Source organism: Acomys russatus, chromosome 23 (genome assembly GCF_903995435.1).
Source record: "Acomys russatus chromosome 23, mAcoRus1.1, whole genome shotgun sequence".
Classification (NCBI taxonomy): Eukaryota; Metazoa; Chordata; class Mammalia; order Rodentia; family Muridae; genus Acomys; species Acomys russatus.
In genome coordinates this window covers 9,982,802-10,005,216 of record NC_067159.1, presented here as the reverse complement: position 1 = coordinate 10,005,216, position 22,415 = coordinate 9,982,802, and the positions used below count along the sequence as shown (strand labels likewise).

The following is a 22,415-nucleotide window of genomic DNA, read 5'->3' as shown; positions in this document are numbered from 1 at the left end:
AGGAAGGGAGTGGGGAGCCATCCTACTTTGCCTTGACCACTGGCTGCTCTCCCTAATGGGGGAGATGCTATAAGATTGGCAGTGTTTCAGTGCTGGAAGCTCCTGGCTTTTGATATTTCAGAGGAGATTAAAGAGGGGAGTTGGGGTACTTTTGACTGTCCCAGTGGGAGTGACGGTGGCATATTATTACTGACTGGTCCATCTGGAGGCATCTCTTGCAATCTTTCTCATGCTGTGCCCAGATCACGAGACTCCCACCCCCCACCAAAGACCACCAGGACTCAATACTGATACAATATACATGAAGACCTTTAATCAATTCGAGCCAGGCTCTTACTGGTTATCGACACAGTGGTATCCAGAAAGAGCTGAGGGTAAATTTATAGTTTCCTAGGCCTCCCAGCACCCCAAAGCAGGGGAGTTCCAGCCTGGCAAGCATCTATTGGTTGAGTAACATAAGGGGGTCTAATGTTCAAATGTGACAGACTACAGAAGGAGGCGCCAAGACCGCCCATGGCTTAGCTTTCTTTGTTCTCTTTGTTCACTATCTTGTTCAGGGAAGTGTATGATTTCTTACTAACTCTATCTCCGGTAGGCAGGAAGGATTGTGGCCATAAAACTGGGTCTCTTATCAATTCATCTCTGGTGGGACCCTTCAGATCAGTCACTAGGCAACTCTATCTCTAGTGGGGCTCTTCTTTGCAGCTGCCCAGATTATCCCCTGTAGGCCTATTTCTTAACCTTTGCCCTGTTAACCCTGAAATCCAATTTTAGTTCTTCTGGTATCTCACTCAGAAGGGACCAAACATGAAAAGATGAGGAACCAAGGCAGTGTAGACACCACTCACCCTCGCTTGATACCAGAGAGGGTTAGAAAGGCAGGCCTGGCCTCTAGCAGGGAAGGTACTGCATAACTGGGCTATGCGATGAGGTATTGGAGGAATGACTCCAGCTGTATCCCTGGGGAGCTGAGAGCATGGGGTAACATCGGGCAGCCATAAGAGATTTCAGGATGGGGGTGGTGCCTGCAGTGGTCAGGCCCTGTTTCTGAGCCTCAGGAGGCCAGGAAAGCAAGGTCATTGCTAGGAAGAAGTAAGATCTGGCTTCTCGAAACCTCAATTTTCATAGACCAATACTGTCTATCTGTGAAGAGTGAGACAGAATTGGGCCACCTTCATTATGTTCAGTCTTTGCATATTTTTTTTTAAAGCAAAAGAGTTATTAGATAAGCTTATGAAAATCCTATTATGTGTTTCAAAGGTTTACATTTAACAATTGTGTTTTATGCCCTCAAGCCTCATTTGGAGACCATTAGGAATGTCTAAATGTGGTGACTGTTATAAATGCAAGGCTTAGGTCAAACAGCATCGCCCCTTGTGGTATTTTCTGTCATGAGCTGTTGGTGAGGACACAGTAAGCCTGGCATAGCAGGCCCATTCTGGAGTTGTCTGGTTATGGCCTGCCTGGCAAGCTGTGGCTGTGGGTCTGTTGCTGACTCAGGTCAATGCTCTACCTGTAGTGTTTTCCACATTGGGCCCCTATGGATGCATTTCAGCCATCTGCCAGATCTCAGCTCAAACTGCCTGTCCTCAGGCTGGTGTTTAATCTCCATCATGTTTTGAAGACAGTGAGTGAGGTGGAGGACTAGTTGCTTTTAGAGAATCCCTGTTTACAAAGGGGTCTCCCGGTGCTGGGGCAGGTCCAACTTTTCAGGACCTCTGTCAGGGATGTGCACAGCACATCTATCTTTGGTGTGGCCTGGGGACTGGGTGGGGGTGGGGGGGTGCTCTTCAGGGCTGGGCTGGCACACAAACACTTCTCTCTGTCTCTGTGTGTAGGCCCCCTCCCCCAGCACCCAGCAGCAGGGCTGGCAGCTGTCTTCTGCTCTTCTCTTCTTTCATCTTCAGCTCTCCTCACGCTTCAGACCAGCTTAAGTGTCCTCTGCTCTACGTGCCTCGCTTCTCTGCTCCCTGATCTGTCCTGTCTGTCACTCGACAATGCCACTTAAAACAGCACATCTGACTCACTTATGCACACGTCTCTGGAGACGCTTCAGGGAAGTGGGGAGTTTGTCTGTCCTCTGAATCTTCAGCTGTATGGTGGGGCAGAGTTCCTGGTTCAACACACAGGCTCAGCTGGTCCCTCCGGACAGTAATGCCTTTGTGATATGAGTGAGCACACCTCTGAAAGGATGGCATGAGCACACATACAAACACCATACACATAGCACACAGATACACAGAGACCACATACTCCTGATACACACACACACACACAGAAAGCACACACACACAGATACCATACACACATACCACATATACATACAGACACACACATACAGACAGACACACAGACAGACACCCACATGCACACACACAGATACCGCACACATACAGACAGACACAAAGACAGACAGACGCAAACACTACACACATACAGGCACACACACAGATACACACATACACACAGACACCACACAGACAGACACACAGAGACACAGATACACACCACACACACACACACACACACACACACACACACACACACACTCCACATACATACAGGCATAGACAGACAGACAGACAGACACACACACACTCCACATACATACAGGCATAGACAGACAGACAGACACACACACACACACACACTTCACATACATACAGGCATAGACAGACAGACACACACACACACACACACACACACACACACACACTCTTCACATACATACAGGCATAGACAGACAGACAGACAGACAGACACACACACACACACACACACCCTGCCCTGAGAGTTAATAAGCAAAAACCTCAGGCTCAGTGCCCATTCTGAGCCCTTCCAGCTCCCCACCACTCACCTCCTTGCCAGTTCTCATGCTAATAAGAAGTGTTAGCCTAGGGAGCTGCTTGGAAAGGAAGCCTTTGAAATGGAAATGTTATGACAAAATGATGGATTGTTTTCCTGGAGCTGTGTGGTTTGTTTCTTCCTAGTAGCTGGAGGGAGCCTAGAACAGTTGCCCCACAGCAGAGTCCAGGATGGTACAACATAATGAGACCCGTATGAAGAGCAGGAAGTAAGACATCAGAACAGGTGAGGGCAGCTGAGGGACACAGGCAGGCCATGCTGTCAGGTAGTTCCGTTCATCCCAGAGGGCCACAGCATGCAGCAACGGTGGGGAGGGGGGTACTGATGCCAAGAGGGACACCTGGGCTGTGGTCTGGCTGTGCCATACCCAGCATCACACAGGTCACCTCTGCCCCCTCTCCTGTCCCCTACACAGGCTGTGTCCTCTGCTTTCTCTGTGTCACACACACCTCATCCTTCGTGCCGGCTTAAGTGTCACCTCCTAAACCCTCTTTTCCTAAACTGCAGGAGTGATCGATGGCGGAGTCCTACCCCTAAATTGCTACTTGCTATTTTAGAACGTGTCACACTGCTCTAGGCCCTGTGTCCATCTGTGAGTACACAGAAAGGCCCTTCCATGTTGTGAAGCTTCTGTTTTGTAGAAACGCAGACCATGTGCATCTCCATGATGGCCTGGGAGCAAAGATTCCCCCCACCCCCATCTAGCAATTGCCCAGAGTGCCCAAGGACCTGGGTTCAATTCCCAGCACTGCAGACTAGACAAAACAAAACACCCCAAAACAAGCAAACAGAAAGTGCACGTGGCTTTTAGTGCTGTGGGGCTGAGTGGAGACTTTGAACAAGACTGGGAACGTTGAACTTTATGTGAGACCAGAAGGGAAGGCTCACCAGGAAAACACAACAGCTGGACAAAGATATGAAAGAAGGTTAGCAGTGCACTAAAAGGGACAGAGAAGCTACCAGTGGGATGTTAGGTCTCAAGCCAGGGACAAAAGACTAAATGAGGTCCTCATGAACACATCAAAGCAGACACCCAGTTGTCCCAGCATCTCTTAGTTCCTACTTGTTACAGGACATGGCTGACATACCCTGCCCCTAAACTTCTGGAGCCCAAGGGCTGGGCTGCCTTTCCCATACCTGCCTTGTCCTTCTTTATAGAATCCAACCATTTTGGTTGCCTGGCTCTGTTGTCTACCCGTTACATAACCCCCCCCCCCCCGCCCCTCTCATCGGCCTCTTGGTCTGGCTCTCTATTCCCCTCACATGGCTCAGGGCATGCCCACTCAGGACTTTCTCCAATGTCCCTGCCTCTGGCTCTTCTGTCCCCTAGACATGTTCTTTGCATGCTGAGTTGCACTATCCAGGTGAGAATGTGTCTACTGTGTGTGTGTCTTAGGGAGTCAGGGGCAGCACTTACCCCCCCCCCCCCTTTATCTACAGTAAACTTTTTCCTTCACCATACCTAGGAGCGGTCATATCTTTCTTTTTTATTTCCTTTTTCATTCATGGATAAGCATCAATACGCTATTTTTTTGGCTTACATTGTTTGGCTTTCTAATGAAAGATGACTCATTTCTAACCCTTTAGAGCATTTAGTGCTGCATAGAGTAATTGTTCTGTAGATGAACGTTGAGTGAATAAACACAGCCCTCAACTTTCCAGCCCAGGAGTAAGCTCTAGTCATGGAGCGCCCTCTAGTGACCAGACTTTTGTTTACACCTGCCCACCTCAGGTAATTTTGGGAGCAGTGGTCAACAAGACTGCAGAGTTGACTGTTTCCCTCATATTGGCAGTTTCTTCCGGAGATGCACGGTAAAGGAGGTCCCTATCCCCCCCCCTAACTCGGATATCTCTCACTAGCCTTTCTTTCTGTTTTTTGTTCTCCAGAGTCCTCCCTCTCCAATCTTTCTGGATTGCTGTAATACTGGGATTGAGTGCTGACCTGAGCTAACCAGGTGAGAATGTGTCTACTGTGTGGGTCCTAAGGCAGTCAGCGGCAGCACTGATCTTCTAGGTCAGCTGGAAATCTTTCCCCACCTCTCCACAGCAGTTACAGTGCTAACACCTCACCCACTAGAGCCTTTTGGGGCTGGTGTTAGGGCTGGGCCTGAGTGGGATGGACAAAATTGGTTCCACCTTTTTTTTTTTTTTTGGGCTGAGTTGCATTTCCTTTTTGAGGAGTATGGTGGTCTTGTTTGTCTCCTCTGCTATGGCAGATGTAGTCTCCCATAGCCAAGGTTGAAGCGTCACTCCTGGACTCCAAATTCAGGCCATGACACTTGAGAACCTCCTTCTTTCCCAGGGCTCTGTTCAGCAATCAAGACTAGAACAGCCGTGATGTTGGGGTTTTATTATTAAAGTCCGTGAAAGGGAACAAGGGGTCTCTTTAGATAATCATGAGTGAGTCTGGCAGTGTCCTGGGTCAGCTGAATGTCCCGCATCTTTGAACTGGTTCTTAGGAAGGTCTGCAAGTATGGCCTTCCTATAGAGCCCTCCAGCCCCCACCCCAGCCATAGTCTCCATCCAGACCCCTGGGGCACAAGTCTGGGTGCATGCTCCCTATGATGAGGGCACTAAGCAAAGAATAGAGAACCCCTCAGTGCTTTCCTTAGTCCACAGGACTCCTGGATGCCCTGGCCACAGCCAACAGAGAGGGGCTGGATAAGGAATCTGGACTCTTCAGAAACTGTCTTTAGCTAAAGAGTTGGAGGAACTGGACTCTTCTGTATAGACATGCCCATCAGTGGATGGTAATCTGGCTGTAGATCTGGAGCAGCCTTGGAGGGTTTATTTGGATCCAAGAAGGACAAGAAGAGCTTCTGCAGCCTGTAAGGCAACCCCTGCTGAGCCTAGTGGGTGTTTGCACATGTGCCTCCTGGACTTCTTTTTTTTTTTTCTTTCTTTCTTTCTTTTCTTTTCTTTCTTTCTTTCTTTCTTTCTTTTTTTTTTCTCCCCTGCTCCTGTATACTAGAAGAGATGCTTGCCTGGAGTGGCATCCTATGGTAGATGTCCTTCCTCCTCATCGTGTCTGTCAGCCTGCACCAGCAGCCGCCCACTAGGTCTAACCCACTAGAGCTTCTAAGAGCAGTCACTCCATGCATGGAATCCCAGCCTCCTAGGCTCAGGGGCAGAGGTTCTCAGGTAGGACATCTGCCAGCAGAGGTCCTTGACCTAGGATGGTGAAAGCAAGGATTAGGGAAGGCTCTCATCTTTCTCATAAAGGCGGCTTGCCCCAAGGTCTGGGAATTGTACAGCGTGTTGTTGAAGTACCTTTCTGCCCCATCTATTTCTCTGTTCCTTCCTGGGCGCCCCTAGCACTGGGTGCTAGGCAAATGAAATGTCATCTTTCATCCACACGGAGATTTATAGAGTATGTCCGTCAGCTTTCTGTCACTGGGACAAAATAAAAAACTGATTTACAAGGAGGAAAGGCTTACTTGGGGGGGGGGGGGTCAGAGGCCTCTGCTTGGTGAATGTGCTGTTCTGTGGGGAGAGAGAGGATTATGGGAGGGAGTTTGCAGCAGAACAAAGCTGTTCATGTCATAGACATCAGGAAACATTCCCTTCATGGACACATACCCCAAGACACAACTCCTTCCTACTAGGCACCTCCTAAAGGTCCCACCGGCTCCCATTAGCCTTAAACACATGTCCCTTGGCAGGGGGTGGGGGATGGGGGGGCACTCCAGACCTCAACTACAGCAGACAGTGGTGAGAGCTATTGGTCCTTTTCTCCTGGTGACATTTACTGGGAGGACCATTATTTTGGGTTTCCATTTTAAATATTCTGTTCCATTGTCCCCTCAGTTGGTCGCAGTGTCCTAGAAAAGCTGGTAATTCTGGAATCAGATTCCATCTGCCAGACTGTTATTTATGCCAAGAAGCAGCATAGAAATCTCTGTCAGGTCCCGTGTCCTAGTTGTTGGTCCAGACTCTGCGGTTTCTATTCGATGTGTGTTTCACAGTCTGGCTGTGGAACAGCGCTTTGAATGTCAAGCAGAGGTGCAGCTGTGGCCTAGGCTCTGAGAACTCCAAACGTATGCGCTCTTTTCTGTCGAGATCCAGTTCACGCCCTGGTCAGGGTGAGGCCTGCCTGGCTTCTCTGTCTGTACTTCCAGATGGAACACCCACACTTCTCTAGTCTCTGGGCAGCCTGCAAGGGACCCCAGATTACATGACATGACCTCTGTCACCTCCACAGGGACCTAATGGGAGCTGGAGGACCTAAGAGCTATGGGGTGATGGGGACAGCTAGGAAGGGATTGGCTATGGGCTGACGCCCATTTCTTAAATCCATATACTATGCTCTAGTCCCCAGTGTAACTGGATTTGGAGATGAGGCCTTTAAGGTCAAATGGAGTCATGAAGGTGGATCTTCCTCATCTGAGAAGCAGAGGAAGGGACGTTAGGCACAGGGGAAAGAGGACACAGAGAGAGGACACAGCCGACAGCCAGGAAGAGAGGCCTCATCAGAAACTGATCTTGAGAGGACTTTTTCTTGGACTTCTAGCCTTCAGAACTGTTGTCTGATCCTCCCAGTCTGTGGTCTTTTGTAATAGTGGCTAGAGCAGACCAGGCCAGGGCCTGCTGAAGGTGACTCCATGCAGGGGGTTATCAGATTGCTGTTCAGCCTTGCCTGGAGGATAAGGAGAGAGATTGCTGCCAGGGCGTGTCCTTGAAGGTTTCAGTACCTGGGATTGTCACTATAGGCTGACTGATGGTCAGCCCCAGTGTGGAGTTGAGCTCTCCCTTTCCAGGCCGTGTGTGTGTGTGTGTGTGTGTGTGTGTGTGTGTGTGTGTGTGTGTGTGTGTGTGTGTGTGTGTACACAGACTGGCTATAACTGTTTTTCTGGATGAAATAAGACCTAACCTTCCAGGTAGAAAATATTCTGGGGTTCACCCCTTGGATACCAAAGGCTGGACCTCACAGGAAGATCAGTTTTGTGGGGAGTCTCTGTCTAGTGATTGCTGCCAGCATACATGGTCCCTTGAACACTCCTGTTTCATCATGAATGCATTGATTCATATTCTTTTTTTTTTTTTTTTTTTTTTTTTAGTTTTTGAGACAGGGTTTCTCTGTGTAGCCTTGACTGTCCTGGACTCGCTTTGTAGACCAGGCTGGCCTTGAACTCACAGCAATCCGCCTGCCTCTCAGGACCCATGCCTTTGTAGTTACATCTCCTGGCTGACATCCTACATCTCATAAGCACTGTTATGGTTACAGCACCGAGATGCTCTATGCTAACCTTCCATCTCCAGATCCTCAGCACCAATCACATCTGCCAAGTACCTTTTGCTACATAAGATCACACTTGTAGAGGTTGGAGGGATTGGAAAGTGGACATCTTTGGAGGGCTTGCTCAGTCTTGCTCACGTCCAGGCTTCCTTCTTGAGACCCAAATGGTCCTAGACAGGAGGTTCAAGTGTAGACAGAGGTTCCCCATCCATCTGCCTGTAATATCCTCCTGGATGGGAAGACAGAACCACTGCCTTCAGAGCCTTCTTCTTCTACAAGGGGAAGAGGAAGAGTTAGTTGGGTTTTAGAGCTAAAGACACAGACAAGACACCATTATAATTAGGCAGGGGAAGGAAGGACCCACGCCAGAGGCCTGGAAGCTATGGCGTTCCTGTCATGTCTCAGGACTGTCACCTGAGCCCAGCGTGAGGCTGGCTTCCATGTGGGCAAGGAACTGGTCACCAAAGCCAGAGATCCCAGAAGGGGTACTGCCTGACCACTAAGCTTTAGACAAAAGAAAAGAAACATTCTGGGCTCACTGTAGGCAGGCACCGTGTGAGATTTCTTTTGCTTAGAGGTGGTACTGTTTAAGGAGGTTAGACTAGGTTCAATTCATTAGGCTATGTGACCTTGACCTTTCTGAGTCTCCATTTCTGTGATTATAAAATCAAATCACACAAGGGCTGTGACAATGTTGTCATAAGGGGTCAGCGAGGCGGTGAATATGAAAGTTGTTTTGTATAGGAGTAGCAACCATATAGGAGTGTTGTTGTTAATGTAGGGATATGCGTAGGCCAGACACGCTCAACCCCTAGGAAGGCTGAGGACCAGGAGGACAATTACACTTCCTTACAGCCTGCACGTTGGTGGTAGAAACCTGGGCTGAGTACGCAGAGGATATCTCAGTGTGGTAGACAGTTTTCACATGATGGGACTCCCAGCTGTTTTTGTTTTAGTCATCTCTTGGACCGAGCACCACTTGGGCAAGTGAGAATACCCTACATATAAAATGCCTTATCCTGTGAGTAAGGCTCAACCGTAGCCTTCCTGAATGGCCCCTGGCAAGCCCTGCATAATCTTCACTGCTCAAGTGTGGTTTGGGTTCAAGGACTAGCTGGTAACAAACAGAAGAGGCAGCCAGCTCAACAGGAAATCGTTTCTGAAGTTGGGCTGCAAAGACTCTGGGCTCCTCTTGGTTCTGTCATATCTTTCTCACTCTACGGAGGCAAGAAGCGTGCTGGGAGCTGCACTCTGGTAAGTAAGGTCCCTGTGGCAAAGGTCTGAGGCTGACCTCTAGCCAACAGCCAAGGAGGAATTGGCTCCTTTAATCTGTGAGCGTCGACATCCTCCAAGCCTGGCAAGTCTTGAGGTGGCAGAAACACAGGACAACTGCCTGGGGACCCAGGAAATATTTGTAAGATGTAACTGTTGTTTTAAATTGGTGGATGTAATATCTTCTAACAAAGGATGAGGGTGTTTCTCTTAAAGGAACACACTCTCATTTTTGCATCAACTCCTTTCTCTTTCCTTTGTTCTTGTATTTCACAAAGATATATTGGGCATCTCTTATGCACCAAGCTAATATATAATGCACTATACTGTGTTGCGGGATGGTCTGATGTATTTTGGTGTTAATTACTGCTTTCTGTCTGTGACCAACCTTTTGATTAATAAAAAGCCATCCCACCTGGGCAAGGCAGGAGATAGGTGGGGCTAGGAGAGAGGAATTCTGGGAAGAAGAAGGACTGCCAAGAGGAGAAAGGGAAAGGAGAGCTGAAGTGAAGTGAGGAAGGCTGCCATGGGTTAGCTGGAGAAGCACAGAGCCCGCGGCGTGGATGGAGAATCCAGCCCAGATGAAGAACATTAGCAAGTATTTGGGATTATGGAGGGGAGGTAGCTTGATAGAAGTTATTAGAAGTAGATGGCATGGGATTGAGGCAGGGATCCCATGCCTGCCCCACTATGGGAGGTAGTTTAGAGGATTGATATCTGCCCTGCCCCAGGTTAACTAAGGCTATCTTAAAATATAACAAGTGTCTGTGTCTTGATTGATTGCTAGCTGGGCCTACAGATAGTACAGATAATATAGATAATTTTCTGATCTCCTCTTCCCTGTCAATGACCACATCCCCATCTACCTCTGTTCTGCTTTGAAAGGAAACTTACAGTTTGCTAAAGATTATCAGGCCCTATACTGTTTAATTCTCACCACAACACAGGAGCTTGATTGTATTTATGGTAACAGTTAGCAAACGGGGAAGCTGAGGCCCAGGGAGACTGTAGTTAGGGCCATGAAGCCTCTGGTGGCAAATGACACAAGACATCTCCCCACAATGTCGGCAGCTCACCTTTTCTGCAGGCCAGGAGGAGGTAAGTTGCTGTGGAGGCCTAGGGTCCCCAGACACAGACTGAGGTCCTGGATGTGTCACCTGCAACTCTGTGTCCAGCCAGGCTACCTGCTCCTTCTGGGCTTGGAATTCAAAGCAGCCCAGGGACCTATAGCAGGAGGAATCCACTTAAAATTTTAAAAAGATGCAGATGACCCAAAAGGTGTGTGTGTGTTGGATTTCTGCACTCTCTGGTTCCAGATAAGTCTTTTTTGAGATTTGTCAAATACATGGTCCCCTTACCCTTCAGCCACAGAGGTCAAGGGAAGGTGCAGACACTGGAGAGGAGAGGAGAGGAGAGAGGAGAGAGAGAGAGAGAGAGAGAGAGAGAGAGAGAGAGAGAGAGAGAGAGAGAGAGAGAGAGAGAGACACAGAGAGAGAGAGACACAGAGAGAGAAAGAGACAGAGAGACAGAGAGAGACAGAGACAGAGAGAATATGAACCGTCTCTATTTCTCTTCCCTTTTCCCCCTACCTTTCTTCTCCCTTTTCTTTGACAAGGTCTCACAATATTACCACAGAAATGGAAGGTTCCTCTTTTGGGTTCTTACTAATCTCATTAATAAAGAAATTTCGAACAAGACTCAAAAGGAAGCTTGGGGACAGTTTTATTAAAGTTTGAGAGAAAAACAACAGCACTGGCAAGCTGGCAGTCCCAGTGGTGGCCACGAGGGGAGATGGAGGGAAAGCCTTCAGAGCAACATCTGAAAGAGCTCAGGATATCAGGAGTGTGGATCTAAATGTAAGGGACATTGGATTCCAGGCCCTGTGTTCCAGGGCAAAGGACTATACCAGGGATGCATGATTAGAAACGGAAATAGAGGAGCTAGAGAGCTGCCTCAGCGATTAGAAGCACTTGTCGCTTTGTAGAGGGAGGGCCTGCGCTCAGCTTCCAACATTCACAACTGTGCACAACTCCATTTTCAGGGGAGCAGGCATCCTTTTCTGGCCCCAGAGGCATTGCATGCATATGGTGCCCACACATACATACAGGCAGGTGAAATACTTATTCACATAAAGCGAAGTTTAAAAATCTAAAAAGAAAGCAAGCAATAAAGCCAACGTATTAGGAAAGGAAAATTAACCCTGATAATGGGAGCGGAATGTGATCTGATGGAAGATTTCCAAAAGCTCTGCTCATGCGCCTTGTGGCTTTTTATAGGACGTTTGTACAACACTCTAAGCTTGCGCTTACGTACTCTGTGTCTAATTGTAGCCCAGGTAAGCACGGCTTCCTGTCTTCCTCCACAAACTGGCTTTTTTCATACGTTGATCTTATTTTTCTGAAACAATTTTTTTTGAGATTTATTTAAGCGACTTGCATGTGTATGTATATGCGCCACATGCATGCCTCGTTTAGAGGAGGCCACTGGATGCGCTGGAACTGAAGTTACAGACGGCTGTGAGCCACTATGTAGGTGCTGGGAACAGAAACTGGGTCCTCTGTAAGAGCAGCTGCTGTATGTAACTGCTGAGCCATCTCAGCAGCCTCTTCCGTGTTAGCCTGGTCTCCTGTCACATCTGCTTAGGCTGGGTTGTGCTGGGATTACAGGCCTGTGCCACCACACCTGGCGCCAGAGCTCCCTTTCTCAGAGTGTGAGATAGGAGCCAGGAAGTTAAGGAACCGAGATGCTACTGAAACGGCTGAATGAAGAAAAGTTTCATTTTTACAAATCACTAGGGGGAGCATCTCTTATAGGACAGCCACGGGCAGAGGCCCCGCCCTCTGGGAGACACGCCCAGCATCCCTCAGCTGCCGTTACCACCACCAACTCCTCATTTGGCGCCTCAATGCTTATTCCTCAAGCCTGAGACTCATCAGGAGTCTTAAGCCTCAACTTCAGCTTATTTGAGGTCAGCAGGCTGGGGCCTGATTCAATATGATCCATGTCCTTCTACAAAGGCGGAGATTTGGAATCAGAGGGACCAAGCCCGTGACACGTGGGACCACGAGGGACAGGCCTGATGCAAGCTTAACAACAACATCTTATTTAATTTTCTCGTAAGGAATCACAACACAGCTGACACGAGGAAGTCACAGAGAGTCTGAGTTTGAGTTTGGTTACAGTCATGCACCAAAGCTGAGATTTCGAATTTAGGCCTAGAAAAGAAAGCGTCTGAAATGGGGCCCCTTCACCTAGCGCCCCATGAGAACTAGTATGGCACTTCCTGCTTGGATTTCTCTAGCAAAACATAGTGTACCAATTTTTATTTAAGAAAAAATTACCAGAATCAAAATAGTTCAAGCTGAAGAGTTCCTGTTTAGAGACGGTGCAGAGCACATGCTGTCGGAATGGCCCTTTTTCTCTAAGAAACCATTTTACTTTCCTTTTCTCCATCTTTTCCTCCATGTCTCTACCCAACTCCAAAGAGAAGGGGGCACACTTAAGTCTTTCTACTTATTTAAACCTAAAAAAGGGGCCACTTTCTTCACATGTGCTTTCTGGTGCCCTAGCCAGAAACCTTTTCTTTTTTCCTCTTGTCTCAGGTTCTTTCTTTCTCTCTCCTTCCCTCCCTCCGTTTCTCTCTCTCTCCCTCCCTCCCTTCCCAACCCCGCCCCACCTCAAACAATGGCCCAATACAAAGTCAAGCCTTTTGGATTTTGTTCTCTGGACATCAAGGACCTTTTTTTTGCCTTTCTTGCTCTACCTGGAACTTCCTTTGACTTGTATTTATGTTCAATATTGAACCAATCAATTTCCCTCCCAGGCTTCTGAGTCTTTTCCAGTTGGTTGTAGCCCTGTGTCATTCAGTGAGCAGAAAGGGAACTTCTTCAGTTACGCTCCTCATGTCTAGGGATGACTCACAAAAGTTTAGTGTTCCTGCTTCATGGGCAGCGGTTAAGCATGGGGTGGTGTCGGGTAAGGGTGGAGTGGCATGGGTTGGCTTCCCATGAACTCTCAGAGAGAGACAGAGGGCAGGAATTAGAAGGGTAAACTCTAGGGAGAGGCCTCTTACTCACAGGAGGGTGGGAGTTTCTGGGTCTTTTGTAACTCATATCTACATTTTTAAACAGCAGAGATGCCCCTCCTTGGCTGTCTCAGAAACAGACTGAGCATCTGGTCATAGCAGGAACCTGAGGAATATTTGAGGAAAACAGCAGATTCATGTCTATACCCTAACAAAGCTAGTCTTTGGCCCCCTGTGGGGAATCAGTTGTCTTCTGCTTAGACTTTGAGAAAAAAAAAAAAAAAAAAAAAAAAGGAGAACTCAGGGCTTGTATGCAAAATTCAGTGCCAATAAATTACTTAAATTAAGCTTTCTGGGTATGACTAGGGATGCAGTTTAGTGTGGGAGAATGCTTGCCCAGGATATAGAAGGCTCTGGGGTTGATCTCCAGGATTGCCCGACACTGTCAGCAGTGGCGTATGCCTGTAATCTCATCACTGTGGAGGTGGGAGTGGGGAGCTCAGAAGTTTAAGGTCATCCTTGGCTATATAGTCTGTGCTGTTTGAGATTCAGAGACCCAGTGTTAAGAAAAACAAAAAAGCAAGCAAGGAAGGAAGGAAGCAAGCAAACAAAATGGCTGGGAAGACACCTCAGTTAGTGATGGGATTTCATAAGCATGATGTTTGATCCTCAGAACCAACACTGAAAATAAAAGTTAAAAAAGGCAGCAGCCCAGCCACAGTCACTGGAAACGGCGAGAGTCATGAAGCCAGCACAGCTGCTCGAACAGTATAATTGGTCCAGGGTAAACAGATGCAACTGACAAACCCTGACTTGCCAGGAGTATAGGTTACAGAGTCAAGGCCTCCCTTTACAATACACTTAGAGCTCTCTGGAAATGTAGTTTAAAGATAGGGGTCAGACAGGGTACACCTCTGGAGGAATAGAATTCAGTAAATAAGATAGATTGACTAAAATAATCTTTTCCTACTTTGTAGCATAGGTGATGAAACATATAGTTTTAAAAAAGGTTAGGCTTTAGTATTTGCTACTCATAAAAAGACTGGTTCAAATAGTTTCTGTTCGTCTAGAGTGCTTTCAAACTACAAATATTGCCAACCTAAAGGCAGGCCATCATATATTAAATGGGTTTGTTTTGGAGAAGGCATTCTTTAGATTCTTTAAATTAGAGTATAGGGATAATAATAATAATAATAATAATAATAATAATAATGATGATGATGATGATGATGATGATGATGATGATATCTGTTCTGTTTGTATTTTCTAATTGTAACTAAACTTGTAACCCTGGACATGTAACGGCAAATCAACACATACTCTGCACCACTTGATAATCATTAGTCTGTCTTTGTTCTGTGAAACTTCTATGAATAAAGAAGCACCTGGTTGCTAGAAGCCAGAGCCGCAAAAGCAGCTTGATTGCTAGACAGTCAGAGCTGCTAAATTCCTCTGACCATCGCCCAACTCACTCCTTATCTCCTCCTCTGCAGGCTTCCCTGTCAGCCAAGACCCCTCTGAGCTGGGAAAGGCAAGGTGGGCATGCTGGTTCACACCTGTGATCCCAGGACTGCCTAGTGAGAAACAGATAGGCCCCTGGGGCCTGTTGGCTAGCCTGGGGTCCATTGCCTATTTGTCAAGGAATTTCAGGTCACTGAGAAGCTGTCTAGAAAAGAAGTTGGCACAGGAGGATGACATTTGACCTTGTCTTCTGGCCTCCACACACATGCATGACATGCCTATTTGCATGCATGTCACTTGCACACACATTTGCACGGACACACACATGAACACATCACACCATCACCACCACCAAAACACAACAATTTATTTGAGAGGCATGGGGGGTGTTTTTTTGGTGGGAACTCTGACTTGGTCCTTTCATGCCTCAGCCCTTCAATTCTGGATCACCTATTATGTACCCAACACCGTGCTGGGGTTGTAACACTCAAAGGATGCAGGTAGGATTTTATCCTAGGCTCTACCTCCCATCCACAGAATAGTCTGTCACTTAAGGGTCAAGCCTCTGTTTGCTTACTTCTGCTTTGCAAAGCATCCTTTACATTTGGCTGAGAGTCTCACATAACACCCTGTTTAAAAATCTTGTCATACAGTCATAGGGAAGGGGAATGGGGTGAAAGCGGGAGGGAGGGAGGAACGGGAGGATGCATGGAATGGGGTAGCAATTGAAATGTAATATGAATGATTTTATTTTTCAATAAAAAAAATTAAATCTCGTGATAGTCTTCACGAACGTGCTGTTTTATTACTTCCGCATAGTCATATTTATATTGTGTGCATGTGGGAGCCATGGGGACTGGAGAGGAGGGCACAGTCATTACTCCTCTGGTTCTGAGAAATACAAGATCACCCAGAATTCCTCCATAAGGAGGAGAATCATGCCTTCTCCCCACAAGCCTCTGATTGCCATTGCCGCTTCAGCCATGGCAGTAAAATAGCATTCATTATCCCGTGACATTTTCGAAGGAAGCCTTTACCTCCGCTTCCCCTGAGATTCCATAACAAAAGTTTGTCTGATCTTCCTCTCCCCATCGCTGTGCTCTTTGCCACCTCGAGCTCCTTTTCATCTCCCTGTGAGAGGGCAAACGCTCTCCTGACAGCAGTCCCCAGGGAGACCAGGCTGTCTTTCTTCCTTTCCCTTCAAAGGGCCTTTGAGCACTCCACTCAGCCGGGTGGATAGGGGTTGTTTCATCTCTCAGTGGGCTCTCATCAACTGCTGAGCAGGGAAGGGCACCTTGTGAGATTCCTTCCTGTCCCCATGCCCTGGATCCCATAGGGAGGGAGAGAGTGGGACCCTGGCATCTGGCCTGGGTGTGCTCCCTTTTTCTGAGGGAAGGTCCCTGAGCCTGCTGAGGTGGGTAGAGGCTGCTGCAACTAGTTGGGCAGTGCAGTAGCCAGGGCTGAGGGAAAGGGAATTGAACTCAGGACCCTTGGAAGAACAGACAGTGCTCTTAACCTCTGAGCCATCTCTCCAGTCCTGAAAGTCAATTTCAAGATCCTCTCACTCTTTCTCCAACCTAGTCAATCTCTCTTTATTAAGGGAAAGAAGGAAAGACTCAAAAGTAGGAGATTGAGTACGGTGTTACTATGTGACCTTAGGGTATGCTGGTCTGTTCATATGTAATATGGGCGTGCAACCAGAGTTACCAGAGTCAGCCTCGGACAGCTGCATTGAGTTGGGCTCAGCTCGGACAGCTGCATTGAGTTGGGCTCCACTATCAGTCCTTAATTAGCCAATTTAAAGAGCCAACTTAATAGCGTGTGAATAAAAGTTCCCAGAGAAACCACACCTTACATCGAACTGTCTACAAAGCTGATTAGCAGATTAGCACTTCAATGGTTGTAGAGAGGGTGTCCTGACAGTCTTTGGGGTCCCAGCATAGGGTTAGATTTGAATAGAGGGCCAGAGGGATATGCATGGCTAGACAGCCCCAGTTAAGGTGTGGTCCTGATGATCATTGACCCATCACTGTCTCTGCTGAAGTCTCTCCTGAAAGATGGTTTGACAGGTGGTAAATCTCTTTCTGGGGACCAGCTCCCCCTCTGGTTGGTGCCAGGATTCAGCATTTTTCTTCTCTTGGCATGAGACTCCTGGGTGGGATTCCAATCCCTTGAAGTACTTTGTTTGAATAGTCTGCAGAGGGAGGGGCACGGTGTCTGTTTAGAATGTGCTCATTCCTACCAGACAGGAGTCAACGGGAGTAATAATCAGGCATGCTGTACAGGTTATAGTGGGAGGCAGTGATGTGATGTCAGGATGTCAGTGGATGGACTTAGCTTAAGCCATGCTAAACAGGTATCAACATCAGGCAATTCATTTATATCTATTGCTATAGCTATGTCTTTTTATATTTCTTATTTAAATTTCATTTTTTTTTACTTGTATATGTGGTGTGTGTGTGCATATCTGCACATGTGGATACACATTTGTGCGCAGGTAAATGTGAAAGCCTGATGTCAGGTGTCTTGTTCAGCACTCTCCATCTTCTATTTTGAGGCAAGGTCTCTTATTGAAACATAAGCTTGGCAATTGGGTTAATGTAGCTAGCCAGTTTGTTCTTGGGATTTCCTCCTCGGTGATGGGATCACTAGGCCATACTTGCCTAGCCTTTAAGTAGGTACTGGGCATTCAAACTCAGGCCCTCACATTTACAAGGACTTTACCCACATCCTGAGCCCAGTTCTGGTCTTTCAATATGCATCACTTTAAGGAAGAACAAACCCCATACTTCTTAATCTTTATTATGTTAAAGGTAGATTCTGATTTACTAGGTCTATGCGGCTTGGCATCTGCACTAACAGGTAACATCCACAGGTCTAGTGCAGGGACTGAACTACTTCTTTCACAGGAAAGAGGAAGAAATCTTGTAGTGGATTGAGACGAAACAGCCCAGGAAATAGAACAGAAATATGGATTTATTAAGGCAGCTCACAGTCAGAGATGGCCTCTTGGCTTCAACATGATTTTCATCTTGGGAAAACAGTGAGAAGAGGGAGAGAGAAAGAGGTTCAGAGATTCTAGAAGCCCTGGACGGGTCACTTTCTGGACTTCTCTGTGGAGCAGCTGCCATTGGTCTTGTTAAGAGAGTCGGTGCTCCCTGTTCTGGAGCCCACGCTGTTGAGGATTTTGTCAAGTTCTCCTGGGATGTTCTGCTTCTCCTCGTTCTCAGTCTCACGGTGATAGAAGTAGTTGAAATTGGAGACAATGACAGGCACAGGGAGGGCAATGGTGAGGACACCAGCAATGGCACACAGAGTACCCACGATCTTCCCTCCTGGAGTGGTTGGGCACATGTCACCATAGCCTACAGTTGTCATGGTGACCACGGCCCACCAGAAGCCATCCGGAATGCTGGAGAAATGGGACTCTGGCTCATCCACTTCAGCAAAGTAGACTGCGCTGGAAAAGAGGATGACCCCAATGAAGAGGAAGAAGATGAGCAGCCCCAGCTCCCGCATGGAAGCCTTCAGCGTCTGCCCCAGGATCTGCAGCCCCTTAGAGTGCCGAGAAAGCTTGAAGATACGGAAGACCCTCACCAGGCGGATGATCCTCAGGATGGCCAGGGACATGTTCTGCTGGGCGCTGGGCTCTGTCTCCTGGACCAGCTCTGTTATGAGGGTTGCGAAGTAGGGGATGATGGAGATGATGTCAATGATGTTCATGATGTTCTTGAAGAAGTCGGTCTTGCTGGGGCAGACCACAAACCGGAGCACCAGCTCAAAGGTGAACCACACGATGCAGGTGGACTCCACCATGAAGAAAGGATCGGTGAACATGGTCTGGGAGAGGCCTGTTTTGTTTGCATTGGTGCTGGGGTCTCTGACCACCTTCAGCTCCCTGTCTTCTCGGAACTCTGGGAGTGTCTCCAGGCAGAAGATGGTGATGGAGATGACTACAACCAAAACCGAGACCACAGCCACACCACGAGCTGCGCTGGAGCTCTCAGGGTACTCGAAGAGAAGCCAGAATTGCCGGTGGAAGTCATTGGTGGGTAGCAGTGTTTCAGGGTCCTTAATGAACCCCTCATCCTCTCGGAATTGGTCCATGGCCTCACTACCCAGTTCATAGAAAGAAATCTCATCAGCAAAAACATCAATAGGCACATTGGCTGGCCGCCGTATTTTCCCACCAGACTGGTAATAATATAAGATTCCATCAAAACTAGGTCTGTTTCTATCAAAGAAATACTCATTTCTCATGGAGTCAAAGAATTGCATCCTTTTCTCCCGGTCTCCCAGGAGTGTCTCTGGGAATTGATTTAGAGTTCTGAGCTGAGTCTCAAACCTCAACCCAGCAATGTTGATGATCACCCTTTGGTTTCCCTCATTCAAGACCACTGGCTCAGGCCCTGGGGGATCCACATATTCTCCTGGGATCTTGGAGAAGGCAGTTTCATGGCTGGTACTGTCATTGATGAGGACTCTCCAGTTGGAAAAGGGACTGCTACTAGGCCGGCCCTTTGAGCTGGTTGGGTCAAAATCTGTGGCATAGCCTGGCTCTTCATGGATTTCATCTGAGTTATCAAAATTGACCAGAGCAACCTCCATTTCTTTCCAGCCACACACATCCATTCTAGGGAGTCAGAAAAGCAGCATGAAGACCCCCAGTCTTTGCTGCCTGCTGGAAGCTGTGGAAAAGAAGGAATTTATTATATGGGAGTCAGAGTAGGATACAGCTTGCTCTTAACTATTGAGGTAAGGTATACCAATGGGTTAAATAATCACTTAGCATTAGCTTGAGGAGGAATGTTTTTTAACAACATTTATTCCTTGATATTGTTTTGCTCCTCTGAGTTTGTACATGCCAATGACTAGTAAAAAAATATGAGGAACGATCCTAGTGATAAGGGGTGAACTGTCCCCAGAATACGAAGGTCTGCAAACATGGTGGCATAAAGGAAGTCACCATGAAGAGAGAGTTAACATTCATTGATAATAAAAAGCATAATGTTGTATTCATATGAAGTCTATCCAGCACTTTCCTACACCCGCTGCCATCCTTAACTCTTCTCTTTTGTATCCAACAGCCAGTTTCTTTAAAAATCCTTTTATTTGCATCTTCAAAGCCTAGCCAAAGCTCTACACTTTTGTCAGCTCTGTCACTATCTCTTGGACCAAGTGGTGAGGTCTGAGATTCTGTTCAGGAAGAATAAGAGGATGGAAGCAGGGTGGCCAAACTATAGTGTCTTCTTAAAAAATTATGCTATTTGTTTGTGCTTTGAGTTCCTCATCTGGAAGGAGAGCTTTGAGAGTATAGTTAAGTTGATAATATATGTGACATGCTTGGCAGGAAGATGATTCTGCCTATTGCTGTGTCTGCCAACTTTTCCACATCACAGAAAATTTAGAAGTCACTAGCCAGTGGAAGTTTTTGACTCTCGAGGTGAATCATTTACAGTAGAAAGCAAATTAATGACTCTCTCTCTCTCTCTCTCTCTCTCTCTCTCTCTCTCTCTCTCTCTCTCTCTCTCTCTCTCTCTGCCTCTCCCTCCCCTCCTTTTCTCCCTGCGCTCTTTGTAGGGAGGATTTGGGGTAGGGTTAGGACAAAAGCACACAGGCTTGGCTATGAATGAACACAGATGGATGTTCTCTCTTCAGGTTCCTGCCAGCTTCAGTTTCTATTGAAGAACACTGTATCCAGGCAGGCTAGAATGGGTGTGAAGGGAGAGGCAAGTGACCTAGCTTGAGGTGGCATGGCCTTGGGATAGTTACGTTACAGGGCGCAGGGATCCCTGCTGTGTAAGTTTTAGCTTCTTCGGGGGCGTGTGATTTCACAGTCCCTTATCTCACTGGATGGCAATAGTTAGAAGGTTAGAAGTCAGCTCGGTTGTACTATAGTGACAGGTGACTTCCCACAACTCTAGCTCGTGCGGAGGAGTCCTGTGAGTTCTGGCGTGGTCCCTTGGCCCAGAGCCAGATAAGAACCTATAGAATAACTTCACGAATAAAAACCTCAAGAATGCCAACCGACGGCAGCAGAAAGCAGATCAGCAGGGACCTGGGTGAGGTGCGGGAGAAGAAAGGGAGGAATCACAGAGTGAGATCCAGCGATCTCTTACAGGGAAGGTGTTTCTTATCCCTGTAGTGGCGATGGCATCACAGGTGAGACGCATTGGAGAGCAACGAGCTGCATGCTTTAAATCTAGCGTGTATCATGGTATGTCACTGAATCCTTAAGGATAAAAGGAAAGCAAACAAACAAAAAATCAAAGTGCATCCTTTGCTGCTGTTCTTTAAGACCTGGGTAGGGACCAGAGGAGGCGACATGGGGGTGCTTTGAAGGCTGCATGGCCTGTGTGGGCTCTTGCATGGAGCTCACATGGTGCCCAGCTCCAAGGCAGCTCACACTGTAAGGGCTCAGCAGATATAACAAACAAACAAACAAACTTTTTTTTTTTTGAGAACTACACTTATGAGTACAGAATTTACATTACTTTTATCCCCCCTCATCCAATTTCTTCTATGTCCCCACTCTCTCAAATTCACGACCTCTTCTATAATCATTATCACACAGGTATAATCTATATATCTATATAATCTACAGAGTCTATTTAGTGTTGCTCATATCTATTTATATTTAGGGCTATTCAATTGATACTGAAGACTCCATTAAGAGGCTTACCCCTGAAGAAAACGGTCCTCCTTTTCTCAGAAACCATTGTTTGACTGTAGTTCTTCATTGAGGGGGTGAGGCCTTGTGAAAATTTTCCCACCCACCATGGCATGTTGACTGGCAAAGTATTTATTTATCTAGATCTTGTTTAGGATATTACTGTTGAAATCCTGTCAACTTTGTTGTGTCTAGAAGACACTATCTCAATAGTGGGCTAGGATCCGTAAATATTTATTAGCAAGAGCGAATGCCACCTGTGACCTGGGGCCAGACTGGGGCGTGCTGCTCCTCTGAAGAGCAGCCAGTGAGGAGGCTGCCCCAGCTGAGAGATGTTTGAAATGTTAACACAGCCTCTGGCTGCAGAAGGCTGACCCTACCCCCACCCCCACCCCCAGTTCGTGCCATTTTATACAACGACGACGTGGGAAAAGCCATTCCTCTGGAGATAATCCACTCCTTTTTATTAGTCAGTCATAGGAACTAAGATAGGATTTGGTTCTTTGTCTGGATTCTCTGCCTGGGGTATTAGTCTCTGGATGGGGAAAGGGCCCCCAGTGAGGACAGAGAGGAGGCTATTTGGAGCAGTTTCCACTGCTATAATTGCTGGTGTGAGGTTCCCCCTTAACATCTAACAGTGGCTTATATTTGCCAGACCCTCCAAGGCCTGTGTGGAATTACTCTGATGCCAAGCAGAGCTCTTACTCATGGCTGACCCACAGCCTCTGACTCCTCTCCACAACCTGTATGCTTTTGCCCAGTACAGTGTTGGCTGCAGATGGGCCTCATCCCCCATGGCACATTTGCTGAGTTTCCTCCTTCTAGGCCGCCATGTGTGCTGGCCACTCTTCTAACCTTGCCTAAAGGAAAAGCTTTCCTGGAGGGTG

At 47.4% G+C, this 22,415-nt stretch overlaps 1 protein-coding gene across 1 annotated transcript; it reads right to left on the bottom strand.

The window, feature by feature from the left end:
- Positions 1–17,954: 17,954 nt before the first annotated feature.
- Kcna10 (potassium voltage-gated channel subfamily A member 10) lies at positions 17,955–19,490 on the bottom strand. The gene has a single exon (XM_051165593.1). The coding sequence runs from the start codon at positions 19,488–19,490 to the stop codon at positions 17,955–17,957; it is 1,536 nt and encodes a 511-aa protein (XP_051021550.1).
- Between the last annotated feature and the right edge of the window lie 2,925 nt (positions 19,491–22,415).

What these genes read in the sequence shown, in the direction of transcription:
- Kcna10 (XM_051165593.1), bottom strand. Translation starts at nt 19,490, where the DNA reads ATGGATGTGTGTGGCTGGAAAGAAATGGAGGTTGCTCTGGTCAATTTT.